This window comes from Triturus cristatus, chromosome 4_2 (genome assembly GCF_964204655.1).
Source record: "Triturus cristatus chromosome 4_2, aTriCri1.1, whole genome shotgun sequence".
Lineage (NCBI taxonomy): Eukaryota > Metazoa > Chordata > Amphibia > Caudata > Salamandridae > Triturus > Triturus cristatus.
Window position 1 is genome coordinate 841,770,922 of NC_140586.1, and position 15,147 is coordinate 841,786,068.

Genomic DNA, 15,147 nt, shown 5'->3' on the forward strand with positions numbered 1-15,147 from the left:
GAAAACTTTGTTCTAACCTCAAAGTCTGCTCCGCTTATAACGCTTATAATATTGCATGTCGAGATGACTGGGATGCAGGCAAATATATGTATTGCCACCATTTATGCGATTTATAAAGAATGTGTATCGCAGATATACATTACGGTCAACTAAAATGGGGATATATTTTATTTATATCTCGAGATATTATCAAGGTACTGCCTCCAGGTAAGACCTACAGCATAAAGTTAAACTTTAAATGAATGATCGTAACGTAAACGGCGCCTCTGCATCCTTTTTTACCTTACGGAGAAATTACTACAAAAACACCTCATACCATGTTGGATGAGAGTATAAACCTTGACATCCGTATGTAAACCAGGCATGTGAGTCCATGCAAGAGGCCGAAAATATCGGACCAATAACAAAAGAAAATGCGAGGCGCACACTGCATATATACAAGTGCATCGTGAACGGAAAAATGTATTATGTAGATGGGATGGTTCTCTTTATTTTTTATAATGGAAGCTTTCTTCTTCTATTTCTATAATTGGAAATAATTTATTTCAATATTATTTAACACATTATAGAGCCATACTAGAAATAAATGTATACATTGTTCTCTTCTTCTAAAATTAAGGAGAGTGCAATGCGAACCATATATTATGTTTTTTATATATAGACGATAGAGATGCATTATTGTAACTCTCAATTTGGAACAGAACTTGAAATTAGAAATGGCCAATTCACTATGTACCAATGAGTATATTAGATAGCATTTTCCCATGGTAACTCGTTGTTCAGCCACAATGGAATGTATTAAGGACGAAAATCCAAAATACCTCTCTTTTTTTTTACGGATTTTGCATCCACCATTATTCTCTGCAGTGTTAATTTTCTCTAGGACACGCTATTGAATGTTCTCAGGTTTGTGTCCAAAATCCAGATAGTGCTTGACTAGAGCTGCAGACATTTTTGATGTACGGATGGCAGAACGATGTTCTGCAATGCGAATGTGGACTGCTCTAGATGTCTCACCGACATAGCCTAATTTACATGGACACAGAATTAGATAGATGACGTTCTGTGTTTTACAGTTCCATAGATGTTGTGCTTGGATAGTGTATCCATTGTGAATGAGGGATTCACCTTCTAGAATTTGGTCACATGATTTACAAGAGGCACATCTAAAGGTGCCTTTGATAGGTCTGATGTTGTCGATAGTTTTTTGAATGAAGGGAACATCAGACTTGAATCTCGAATGGACTATCAAATCTTTTAAATACTTGTTTCTGCGGTGAGCGAATAGAGGTTTGGCTATTTTAGACAGCATTTGCCCATTTTTGGGGTACTGGTGGGAAGCCAGGGCTACCCAAAAGCACCAGCTTTCTTTTACATATGGACACTCTTAGGAGACAGTTTACTCAGCTGGGCTTTTCCCAGAAGCACAGAGAGAAGGTGATTTCAGCTGATGGTCACCAACCTCGTCTTAGGCGCACTCTGTTTCACTGTGACCCGCACAAGCACTGCTTTTAGGACTGATTTACCACTATATCGAGCACTTCACATGCTTGGGAACACACACTCCCTCCCCATCCAAGGGTCAGATGCTACAGTATCAAATAGGCCTCAGCGGTTTATGTTTTGTACTACTGAACTCAGTAGCAAAATATGCGTGTCTCACTGAAATTCGATTCTGCAAAACAGAAGAAAAGGAGTGTTAAACGAAAAGCCACAATGCTTTGTTAACGTTTTGGCGTTTCGTGGCATTTCCTGAGCTCGCAAACCACAATTTACCAAAAGCAACAAAACGGCGTAATTTTCAAGGTGGAACAGTTTTATGAAACCCACATCAAATCCCGTGCGAATGAATGTGAATGTATCTCTCAAATCTTGCATTAAAATGTTGCACATTCAGTAAAAGTGCCTGGACCGAACACGAGGCCCGCGTCACAAGTGTTAGGGATCCGTATTCCAGGAGGGAGACGCGCAAGGCCATAGAGTAACCCGGTGTTTCCGGCCCTGGGACTTCCTGGTCCCACAATATCACACTTAAACTGAGGCCAGGCAACAACGGACCTGGATGCGGGTGCAGACACACGTGGAGCCCGTCCACTGCCTGCTCTCTTCTTGCCCAACGTGGGGCGCTCACCTTGTCTCGATCCCTGGCAGCCTCCCCAGGACCAAACAAGTTCCCCTCCCCATCTGCCCCTCCGCATTCCCCCACTGAAGACCACCGCCGCACCAAAGAGGTGGTGAATTGCAGAGGAAATGGGGCCCTGATTCAGGAACATCTGGGGAAGAGGACCTGGTAAAACCAGGTCTGCAGGTTCTTCCCAACTCTGGGCTCATTATCCCCTAACGGATGGGTTTTGAGTGGACCTACTATCTGGAATCTGAGATTCTGGCGTGCCACCATGTATCAGTGTGCCACACTTTCAGACGTGGGTCCCTTGCTCACTGTGCCACTGGATTCGAGGTAGGCTGGCGGAAGAAGGGTGATATACCCTGAAACCGGTCCCGGGACGCTTGTTTCCGGTCCAGGGAGGACCTGGCCTGGCAGTTCGGTCTGGACTGTTCCCATGGGTCACAGGGTCAAGACTGATTTGCATATGGCTGGGTCCAAACTGGGGTGGCGTAGTGGGCAAAAGAACGGGCGATTTAACCCAGATCTTTTGACTGGGGAGAATGTTTGCATTGTCAGTATTCCGTCCATCATTTGTTTGCTGTAACACTTTTGACCCTAAGTGGGATGAGTATGCCAAGACGTGGGTCCCTTGCTCACTGTGCCACTGGATTCAAGCTAGCCTGGCTGAAGAAGGGTGATATACCCTTAAACCGGTCCCAGGATGCTTGTTTCCGGTCCAGGGAGGACCTGGCCTGGCAGTTCAGTCTGGACTGTTCCCATGGGGCACAGGGTCAAGACTGATTTGCATATGGCTGGGTCCAAACTGGGGTGGCGTAGTGGGCAAAAGAACGATGGATTTAACCCAGATCTTTTGACTGGGGGAGCATGTTTGCATTGTCAGCATTCCATCCATCTTTTGTTTGCTGTAACACTTTTCGCCCCAAGTGGGATGGGTATGCCCAGACGTGGTCCCTTGCTCACTGTGCCACTGCGATGGATTTAACCCAGATCTTTTGACTGGGGGAGAATGTTTGCATTGTCAGCATTCCGTCTATCATTTGTTTGCTGTAACACATTTCGCCCTAAGTGGGATGGGTATGCCCAGACGTGGGTCCCTTGCTCACTGTGCCACTAGATTCAAGCTAGCCTGGCTGAAGAAGGGTGATATACCCTGAAACCGGTCCCAGGATGCTTGTTTCCGGTCCAGGAAGGACCTGGCCTGGCAGTTGGGTCTGGACTGTTCCCATGGGGCACAGGGTCAAGACTGATTTGCATATAGCTGGGTCCAAACTGGGGTGTGGTAGTGGGCAAAAGAACGATGGATTTAACCCAGATCTTTTGACTGGGGGAGAATGTTTGCATTGTCAGCATTCCATCCATCATTTGTTTGCTGTAACACTTTCAGGAACCTGCACGTGCACTTAGGATGGACTAGTATTACTGGAAAACTCAAGACCAGACACCAATATTCTTCGACTCAGAACCCTCAGATATGAGACCCTGAATAAACAAGATGGTTCAACCACAGAAAAGCGAGCAAAATGTCCACGTGAAAAGGGTCCTGCGGGAATCTGATTTACACATGTTGTTGTTCCCGATCACTCGGGGTTGTCTAGTAATGAACTGTATTCCTGTGGCAGCAGGCTCTTTTACCTGAGTATGTACAATTTAGCTAAGCTTAGACCCTTATTGTACTAGGATTTGGACTTCATCCGCTCTGGTAGCCTATAGAGATCCATTAGCCCCACCTGGTACTCAGTCCATAATTTGGCTCACGTACATTAGGTCCTCACTTAGGAAGCTGGGACTGGAATATTTTTGGGCAGTACCAGAGGACCTCACCCCTACCTCCAAAATGGTAATCAAATCGGCCTACTTGCAGGATGTATATGAAGAATCCATTGGTAAAAGTAGAGGCGCCCTGGATGTTTTGGAGTTTTAAGCTGTCCCCCAACTACGAGGATACGATCGATGAGATTACTCCCCCTTTAGATAGGAAATTGGTTTTACAATTTGGATACCAGTCCCTACCTATTATGGCCTTCTGCGTGAAGTGGGCAAATGCGAAATACAAGACCAGTGAGTGCTTGGCATGAAAGGGCCTTCTTGAAGATTTACCCCATTCCTTTCTGCCCAGCGTATGCCTCCCAAAGAAAAAGATGGCTATTGCCACTATGTAGGACCTTGGGAGTTAGGAGTTACCTTGTGGCCACTAGGAACCAAAGAACGGACACCTTGAGGCTGGTGGTGGTCGCTGTTGCTAGGTACCTCCAGGCAGCCTGGATTTGGCGGTCCAAATGTGTTCACGTAAATGATGCTAGAGCATGCTCGCATTAATGGGGGCAAGTTGGTCCTCTCTTTTTCACACGATAGCAACCCTTGACAAGAGACATTGCAGTTTTTGGGAGCAACCCTTGGTTCACGTCCAATTGCCGCTTTAGTCTATTTCCTTGTAGTGTGTAGTCATCCTTCATGAATTATGTACCGTTTCTTTTCTTTTGCTCCTTAGTCGTAGATGCCTTCTCACTTTATAGGGCCATGGCTTACCACACACCACCCAAGAGCACTAATGATAGATTGGCAGTTTTTAAAATCTATTTGACTGGACCTGTCCCCATTTCATACAGAATAGAGCGCTTTACTTCGCGATTTTAATGTGTTTTATTTAATTTATTACATTTGATTGCTCTATAAATGTTGTATGTATTTTTGGAAATCTTCGTTACCAAAAAGTGCTGATTTTTGGGGTGAGTTTGTAGCTGTATTGTGTGGAGGGTGTTGTGGGGTCTAAGGATTTTATATGTTGTACTTTTATAATCTGTATGTAGATCAAAATAAAGTTATGATGAATATGGTGATTCTAATCACCCGCTCTCACAAGACTGCTGTTTGTTCTTCTCTTTCAGCCAAACGACTCAATGAAATCATCGTGGGCAGTGAACAACTGATGGAGATTTAGTGGACTGGCTTTTGACTTAAAACATAAAAATAAAAAACACAGGACTCCAGACATGTGACTGAAGAGAAGAAATGCAGTGGCCACTATCCAGGGCTTCACTCTTTCTCAGGCCCCGCCTGTATTTCTCAATAAGGGACACGTGTTAACAAGTTCTGCCATTTTGTTACTGTGGCCTGCGCACATGGCTGGATGCTAGTTTGTGGTTGGACGCTGTGCACCCAGGCTCCCTGCTTCTCCCAGGATTGTTTCTGATGTTATACTCACTAGCAAGGAGTCTTTAGCTTTTCTGCAATAAGTATATGTAAGTAATTGATACACAGCACACACTGACATCCTACACATATTGATTCAAATGCCCAGATTTCATAGAGATTTTGCACCAAGATAAACTGGAGAAAATTCACTGTTGCTTTTTGCCCCCTACCTTGGTAAAGCCACAGACAGACTGTATTTTAAAAGTACCCCGACAATGTTAAAGTGGAACAAATTAAGTTTGTTCAATTCACTTCATATACATTCGACAAAATTAAGTTAAAATGTGTTTTCAGCTTATTTTCTCTCCAAAGGAAGGATTAAAATGTATGTGATACTACTTTAAGGAAACACAGGTTGTCTTTATCTAACTACACAAACAGAATAAATGATCTGGTACAGGACCGTCTTATGGAACTGTGCCACGTAAGTTTTAACCAAATCAAGAAGAAATCCTGTCCCAGTAGGGGTGTCAATATATATATTTGAGACAGCATAATGTGTGGGAGGTGGCTTTTCTGAATCTATGAGGAAATCACTGCAGCTGTGAGGTCATAACGAGTACATGGCGGGGTCGCAAGTTACAGTTAGGTCGGTAAACTATAAGTGGTGATTTTCAGAGTTTTGTTTACTTTTTAAACATTCGTTTTTACCTTATTACAACACCTAACTCAGTGCTTAATTGGAGCCGGGGCTTTCCGGGGCTATGCACCGGCACTTAATTGGTTTCCAGTGCTCGGCACCAAATTGTCAACACCATACTTGGAACAGTCCACCACATGGTGGCGCTGCTCATCTAATTTAGAGATGAGCAGAACAACGGTAGTTTATGAATGCAATGTACATTAAAATTGCTAATATCTGCCTCCTCAGACATTCCTGTAGCTTTGGGGACCTGGAATAATCCGAACTGTCACATTTACATGCAAGAGAGATGGTTAGTAAGTTGTTTTGGCAGCGGTGACAAGGGCGATGGGTGGTGCAAGCTGCAGTGGCCTTGTCAGAGCCCTGGCACGTAACATTTTACAAATTAAGCACTGAAACTATAACGTCACTTTAACGTTTGGTTCTTTCAGTGAATTTCTAAAGCTATCTAATGTACGTTAAGATCTGATTAGCATATTTAACTATAACAACTATATATGTGTATACATATACACACACATTTGTCTATCGAAATGTTACTGTTTTAAAATATTCAAATTATTGAGCTGTTAAGTGACTGCAGAGATGGGTAGGCTGAGTAAACCGTTGTAGATGCCTCTCTTTAACTATTTTTAGTCCCTTTAAAATACATTATGCTTCAAATGAGTAAAACCCTCACTCGCATTTTAGCCCTTTGATTTTATGCCTACATTAACATCTCCGTACTAGTTTACTTCAGCCTGCTCTTCAGGATAAGCTTTACATTTAACAGCTCCTACTCCAACAAAATGGCGTTAGGAATGCCCCACTTTTGTCTTGAATACAAAACGTTAGTGTTCTAGTTGCTCATTAGACCTTAGTGATAAAAGCTACAGTTAGTTGATCAGTAGGCAGTTAACTGGCAGGCTTCTGCTGGTGTAGAAAGTACATGTTTCAGTCTGCATGCCACAATATTTACTAACATGGATGAGAAAGATATTTGACTTATAGAAAAGTGTCCTCTTGTTGCTTTATATAGCTCTAAGCAGAATTCCAATGACAAAAAACCCCCTCATTTTGTTAATTTCTAAAGGAAATGCTTTAGGTCTTACAACTTTGTTTCCATCAAGAGGACATCTTTTGTCATAAATACAGAACATTCGCGCTCTAGTTGTTCATTAGAATTCTGTAGAAAGCAGCAGTAGAACACTGGCAGACGGCTCCTAGTATTGAAAATACGTTTCAGTCTTTATGTCAGAATGTTTTTCAGACATTTCATAAACACTGATGATAGAACATAGGGCAGCACATGTTTTGGAACTGTTTTAATATCAAACGTTGCTACTTCAGGGCCTCATATCTAGAACACTCAAAATTATTTTTCTTGAATTGCTTAAATTTGTCTTCTTGTGACCAATTATGTATCTGTCTCACAAAGCTTACGGAATTCAGCCATCCAAAGTGTAAAGTTCATCCATGACGCGCATGCTCATTCGCGGCGGAAGCTCCCATCTTGCCCAGTTATCAGCCGTTTAAAACCAAAAAAGCAGCAAAGATCCTGTGCTCGTTCTGATGAATGCGCTTTTCACTTTTGATGGCTGAATATCGTAAGCTGTGCGTGTCGGTGGGGCTTTTAATGGGAATAATGAGCACTGTTGGCAAATGCACCAAAGGCTAGTGGATTGCTCTGTAGGCTTCATGAGCTCTGCCTTATTCACTGTGCGCTGGGAACCCTTTTCACTCTTGCAGGTAAACATGGAGAGAACATGGCAATGAGGCCCTTCATTCCAAGTGACCCTCGATGTCAGGCGGGGAAGTGGTGCTCCAGGTTCGGGCAGGCCTCTCCCAGTAGGCAATATATCCTCACTGCAGTACATATCAGCAGCCATGTCCAGCAGTCCTTCAGGGCAGGCAACTCTCAGATCAGAGGGCAGGCTCCTGCCTTTTCATTCGGTGTACGCAACAGCAGGCCGTTCCTCCTCAATGCTGGCGTCTAGTCCTAACTCTTGAAGCAGTATATCCAATGTTCCTGCTTAAGGTCCACTCAATTCCCCTGTGCAAGCGCACAGAGCTCCTCGAAATCTAAAGGTGAACATGAACTCCACCCCAAGATGGTCGATTGAGGAGACTGAGTTCCTGTTGCCCCAGCCTCCATCCTCGCTGTGGCGTCCTGTCAAGAGTCAGTACTGCGGTGGCACACTAGACGGCAGCAGGGGAGGCTTTCACCTGTCAGTGAGCGGTCCTGTTGTAGCAGGGGCAACTAGCCCCAAGGAACGTGCCACAGCTTCAGGACAAGATTGGAGCTGCACGGTCTGGGTCTCACTGGCCTCAGTCTGGGCCTGAAGTACTGAGCCTGCCAGGTGCTGAGAAGGTCTGGAAACAGCAGAGCTGTCCTGGAGAAGACACCCAACCCGAAGTGACTCCTGAAAGGGAAAGCCCTGGAGGCCACAGTATGTTTGCAGGGATGAGGGCTCAGGCGGCATCGGAACTTGTGGACTCTTGACTGGGTAGAAGAGCAGCAGGGCAATCACCCTGACTCCCCCCTTTGCTGAAGTTTATGGGCGCTTGGTCTATAATTACGCCCACCTAAGAAAATGCTGAAGATGGTGGGCACATGGGCCCTATGTGTAGCCCACCTAATAGAAAAGGCTAAACTCAAGCTGGATGCTGACCGCCCTGCTCACACTAGATGCAGAGAATGTGCTTGACAGGGTGAGCTGGGATTTCCTGGAAGGTATCCTAAATAGAACAGGGACCAGGCCCGTGATGAGAGAAAAGATCCTGACCAGTTATCACAGCCTGAGAGCCACAGCACGTGTTAAATGGCATAACCTCATTGGACTAGGTAGGGCTGCCGCTTATCACCTTTGTTCTTCACCCGGGTCACTGAACCGCTGGCATCACACATACGAAAATTGCCAGTGATTAGGGGATGTACCTTTGGGAATCCTGAGCATAAGATAAATCTATTTCCAGATAATATGCCTTTTACACTAACATAGGCTAATACTATACTTCTAGAGGTCATAAAAGCTTTTTAAGTATTTGAGCAGATATGGGAATTTAAAATAAATAAATATAAATCAGAAATCCTCAATATGAACCACCTGCCAGGATAAATAACATGTCTCAACACGTATACTCCCCTTGGATGGAACACATGGGTATTAATATCTCAAGGACACTTACCAATTGGACTGCACATAACTGCCCTCCCTGAAAGCACACGTGTCTGACCAGGCTAGATGGTGTTGGCTCTTGGATGGGGTGCCCAGATATATTAAAGTACTACAATGCAGCACATCCCAAGGTCATTGTTGAGTGGTCCCAATGAGAAACATTGGGTACACACTGAACGGGCACTGTCAGGGAGACACGTGTGTGTGATATGCTGTGGCTCACTGAAGAGCATAGATCACACAATCTCTATGTTTCTGCTAGAACAAGATATGTGACTGAGTGGCAGTGAAGGGAGGTCACACCCATCCGTCATTGTTTACTCCCCAGCATCAGAGCCCTAGTTTTACCCCAGCATTGGTAAGGACAATGTTTTAAAGATGCCTTTGGGTGAGTGCCTTATGGTAAGAGAACCTGTTTGCAAAGGGTAAAGTGTACGGAGTGTAAACATGGGTTTGGGCTAACTGAGCAGGATGGAATGCAATATGCCAAAATTCACCACTGGGTGTAAGAAAATGGCAGCCACTAGACTACTGACCGCCTTTGAAGCAGTTTTATCTAAATTTCAATCCACTAAAGGTTTGATCTCAAACATATATTCCATTCTCAACATTGAGGAAAACCTTACAAATTGGAAGTACCAGTCACAATGGGAGCTAGAACTGGGGAGTGAGGTCACACCGACACTCATTGTGGGGTGGGAGTGGGGTATGGATTCTGTCAGGGTATACCAAAACAGCTTCGGAGTGTGGCCCACAGGGAGACACAACACCACATAATCTGCGTGAAGAAATGTATTTTTCCATGATCACCCCTTAACCGTGGGACTGATGCTACAGGTTTTTCGACACCGGAGGTTCATTGAGTCCTGCCAAACAGGCCTCAGTGCCAGTGTTCTGACCATTAAAAGCTATGTATCTAATTGGTGTACCCACAGTTAGCATAAGTTAACTTACTTATACTTCCCTAGTATATGGTACTGGGTACCCGGGGTCTGTAAGTTAAGTTTCCCTCATGGACTGCCTCACTCATTGTGCCACCAAGAGTGTGACAAAAGAAAACATGACTTCCACCCCACCATTGCAGGCTGGCAGAGCAGTTTCAAAGTGCTAATTCGACGTTGCCATTTAAACCAATGGCAAAGCCCAAAGCTTCCTTTTTAATATCTCTAAGTCGCCCCTAATGCAGGCCTACTGAGCCATACAAGCAGGGTGAATTACATTAAAAAGATGGCATGTGTTTTATTAACTTTACATGTCCTGAAAGTAAAAACCCTGCATTGTGGTTTTTTGGGTAAAGGCTATAAACCCCATTGGGAAGGATGAAGTTGCGCGCTGACAACTCAGCAGTGCGATCTTTCAAATGAGAATGCTAAATATGATACCTCAAGATATCAAACAAATAGTTGCATTAAACGTGGCTTGTTGCTCAAGTTGCTTTAATGTAACGGATACAAATGGCAACTTTAGAAAGTTGCAGCTTTGTAGCCCAGTGTCTCTAGTAGCCGTTCACGGTTGCACACAAGCTTTTGTTTTTGAGACATCCTTCTGCCCTCCTGGGGGAAATGTGAGAACGACCCTCAGGAAGCCAAACTTGTTGTGGTTAACCCTAATCCATGAATCACGGTACATTTAATTGATTTACTGCCTTTCAGTGACAAGCAGGGATTTATTATTCACTTAAAAATTCATATTTCTGGAGCCCTCCGGTGGATTGCTGTTGTTGAGGTGTCTATTTAAAGAGGAAAATACAACCTTTATTTATAAATTGGTGTTGGATTTATGTGTTGCATTTTCTTCTTATTCAACTGTTTTGGTACTTTTGAATGCTTTGCACTTGTTCCTCTGATAAATCCTGACTGCTCTCAGCCATAGTTATCCAGCACTGATCTATGGGTCTGCTAACAAACCTGGCTGGATCCAATAAAGAATTGAGTCGTCGTTTCAATATAAGATCTTACAACCACACCACATAGTATTCTGCAGACTGCATACCATATACCCACATACATCAGACAAGTGCTGGAGGTGTGGAACTGAGTTAGGAACACTTACAGATATGGTTTGCTTGCCTTAAAATCCAGATATTATGGAAAGAAGTGCTGTGTCACAAAGATGAAACAGTGGGGCAAGCGATAGGGAGGTCCCCTAAGAATGTGCTGTTGCAAGTTGACATTAGACCCGCATTGCACGGACATACAGGGGTCCACTCATTCACATGCTAGGGGCAGCCAAGTGATGAATTGTGACATTCTGCGAAAAAGGAGCTCCCATATATCCTAAAGTAGCAGAAATGTGGAGAATTATAGCCCTCGAAAAGCTCACATGATTTACAAAAGACCTCGAAAAGAATGTGTCACAATATGAGATCCCATGATAGGCTATTTCACCTTGCTGCCTTTAGTGAAACAGATTGTGTATGAACAGAGAGGCCTTATCCTTGCACAATGATGAACTGAGGGGGGATGGTCCGTGAAATATCAATGGTGCGGGTTGACGTACCTGGGTTGTGAGGAATAGGTCGCAGTTAGGAGGGGATTTCAGGGCTAATGAATAAGGTGGGTCTATCTTCGTGTTTCCAACAATATAAATTATATCAGTCGATGGTTGTTAACCTTTCAAATCTGTAAGTAAATTGGGCATAATAACAGTGATTTTGATGTGTCTTTTCTTTTGGCACAGGAACTGTTGTATGGTTTGTACTACCTTTATAAGACCAATAAAATCTGTTGGATAAAAACAGTGAACATGAATGATATTGCTCTCTGACTCTCTCACACTATCCTCTCTTGTTGATATTGCTGTCTCGAACTCTCTCACACTCTATCCTCTCTTGTTAATAATATTCTTCTAATTATGTGTTTATTCCTGTTCTGTATTCTTACTTGATGTCAATATTTCATTATGTCCTTCCTTCCATCCTTTTGTAAAGCGCTCTGATATCCTTCGGGATCTTGTTTGTGCTATAAAAAACTTTATAAATAAAATAAATGAATATTAGTCCACAGAGGCAGCCTATATTCACAAACAGTAGAAGTTGGGGTTAGATTAACTAAATACCCAGAAAGGGTGCAACAATTTAGAATTATTGAGGGGAGACAATTGAATTCAGGTTCATCTTGGTTCCTGGTGTTTGTTTGAGATGACCGACATCCCATAATACTCGCTTGTATATTTGTCTCAATTGGTCTTCCAGCCAGTCAGAGACTGTTGATGGGCTTCGGCGCTTCTCAACCAGAGCTGATGATGGGGGATGGAGAGGCAGTTAGCATACCTTTTGATCAGGTGATGGTGGCGGCCATGCCGTTAGCCCAGTCTTTGTCCAGATATTTAATTTTCCAGACCACAACATGACCTGTCCAGACTTATCCAGTGCTCAAACCACATAGTTGATCCCTGTTCTATGTTGGAAGATTGTTTTGAGCCAAGGACGGCATGCAGCAACCAAGGTATGTGCATGGAGGTTCTGAGGGCTTTTCATGAGGTACTGAGGCCGTCCGTGATAACTATGACTGTGCAATATACTGTGAGGGTACTATTGTTTACCACTGGTTTCCAAGCGCCACAATACTATTGCAGTCCAGTTGAACAACAAAGTTACTCCTAATAGGCACTCTGCATAGCCGGGGTAAGAAGTCAAGGCTTACTGCAGAAGGTGGAAGGAGTTAGAGATTCAGATTTAGTATGAGACTGTAACACTGAATGGCAAATGTCCAGTCAGAGCTTAACTTTAAAAAATGAACTTTATTTAACAAGCAAATAGTTCTGGTAAAATAAAATATATACAAGAAACCAGAACAGGCTAGCACCTATTTTGACACAGATATAACCCACACGTTAGTTTATCTTAGTGGTTGGCGCTAGATTTCTGATAACAGTGGCCCTATGGCTGATGTTAGCCTATGGGTCTTCCTTCTTGGACGGCTCTGATATTAAGTCAGTCTTGACAGACTAGATTGATTTACTAGAGGGAACCAGGATGCGTTCCCGCCGCATCTTATGGTACAGGTAAAAAGGTCTAGGCCCATAGCTATTAATCAGCTCCCACCGACCATTTAGTTGAGTTAAAACCTGGTCATCGGGAGAGGTTTGAATGAAGTGCAAGAACAGAATGAGAGAGGAGAGAGCTTGACTTAAACTTCAGAGTGAGAAGTAGCACGCCAATGTTCTGGGGGAAGTGTAAAACTGACATGGCAATGTCAACACCTGCATGGTAATTTTATGAGGACAATATGGGACCTGGCATGGCAAAATGTGGTGGCAATTACGCCATGCCACTGGTGTACCAATATTGTTCTTTTGGCAAGCTCCCTGCCAAGACCAATGTCACTTTCGATTGGTTTCTTGAGAGAGTGAGAATTTTGCATTAGCCCTAACACAACAAACCCTGCTCTGCTTTCAGTGAACTACACAAAATCCTTCCCAGTTCCCTTCAGAAGGATTTAGTTCATATCGGTGTGTCTGACATCCAGCCTGGTAAATGCTGATAAAGGCTTTCTGTAATTCGGAGTGGGTAACAGCCATCAGCAGGCAGTGGATCATTTCTTGACGAGAAAATCTATGAGATCCTGATGGTTCCACAGACTCAATGTACCTTGGGATGGGTCCTGCATTGCAAGATGCTCCCTATAACCAGATGTGACAACAAGCAGTGGCCTTATCCCCCTTTCTATCTAAATATGGTACCATTCAGCATGGGGTCCCCCAAGGATCTGCAATAAGTCTGATTCTGTTCAACATATATATGAGCCCGCTGATTCCAATTATTAAATCATATAAAATGTATTTGGTGAACTATGCTGATGATACGCAACTCATTTTGTCATTGGAGGGGAATCAGTCAATACCACTCGATAGTTTTTACGAGTGAATGCAAAAAACTGCAAGATGGCTTGGAGATAATTCCTTGCAGTTCAACGGAGATAAAACAGAAATTCTGTATTGCACGGTTAAGCAAGTCCCAATGCTGCTCCCGACCAACTTTTGGCCCATCCCTACAGATAAGCCACTAACATCCTCTAAGGCAGTACGCAATCTGGGGATAGTATTTGATGATAAGTTGAGCTTAGAAACCCAAGTGAACAAAACGGTTGGAACATGTTTTTTCCTTATAAGAGCACTGTGGAAAATACTCCCAATGCTACCGATGACAGCTAGGGCACTTGTGGTGAGAAGTGCCATTCTGAGTCAGTTAGATTATTGTAAGGCTCTGATACTGGGCGCCCCAAATTCCTAGATCAAGAAACTTCAAGGAATTCAGACAATAGCTGCAAAGCTAGCTCTAAAGATACCACGCAGATCTTCTGCCTCTCTGTCCCTCAAAGAGCTTCATTGGCTTCCAATATCCCAGAGGATACAGTTTAAATCGCTCTGTATCGTTTTCAAGGCTTTGCATGGACATGGGCCCGCTCCACTGCAGAGAACATCCATCTGGTATGCCCCAACCAGAAGACTTCGATCCTCAACAGCTAATTTGGTTAGTACACCTAGATTCAGAACTAGGTTTGGAGGAAGAGCATTTAGTTCTGCAGCCTCTCGATTATGGAATGAACTTCCGCCCAATCTAAGACAAACAGACTTTCTACCCTTTAGGAAGAAGCTTAAAACTTGGCTCCTCCCAAGGGTGTAATGTAGACTAGCCATTCTTTACGAACATCTGCCTTCTTCATGGTAACGTGCGAATAGGGGATCTAATGCAATTTCAGTGCCAGGATACCCGTGGGCTGATAGTGCACTTTATAAGACTATATAACATAACGTTTTTGAGCAGAGACACTACCCTGAAACAACCAGTCAAAGCTCGCCAATCTGACTCTGACATTTCATGGTCAGAGCATTGTCACAACTTTGAGCTGGGATACTACTTTCATTTGCTGCTCATAGTTACAGCTGAATCCTCAGAATATGGTTGGTGGCTCCTCTGCGGGTATCTCTACATTGGTTCGATGTAGGACAAATCAGATATATTCCTCCACATAAACCTGTCAAAAGATTTTTCATGCTGAAGCCTTTCCTACCAGTGTTGAGGT

The 15,147-nt window shown here is 43.7% G+C and overlaps 1 protein-coding gene across 7 annotated transcripts in view; it reads left to right on the plus strand.

Annotated features, from left to right (window-relative positions):
* Nucleotides 1-5,760, plus strand: part of EIF2B3 (eukaryotic translation initiation factor 2B subunit gamma) — a 443,302-nt gene extending 437,542 nt beyond the window's left edge. For 6 of the 7 annotated variants that reach the window (XM_085602815.1, XM_085602814.1, XM_085602818.1 and 3 more), the window contains exon 12: nt 5,014-5,760. In XM_085602815.1, coding sequence (XP_085458941.1) covers nt 5,014-5,066 — 53 coding nt within the window. In that variant the 3' untranslated portion in view covers nt 5,067-5,760. The remainder of the gene's footprint in view (nt 1-5,013) is intronic. The other variant, XM_085602820.1, reaches the window with a different exon arrangement.
* The last annotated feature ends 9,387 nt before the right edge of the window (nt 5,761-15,147 follow it).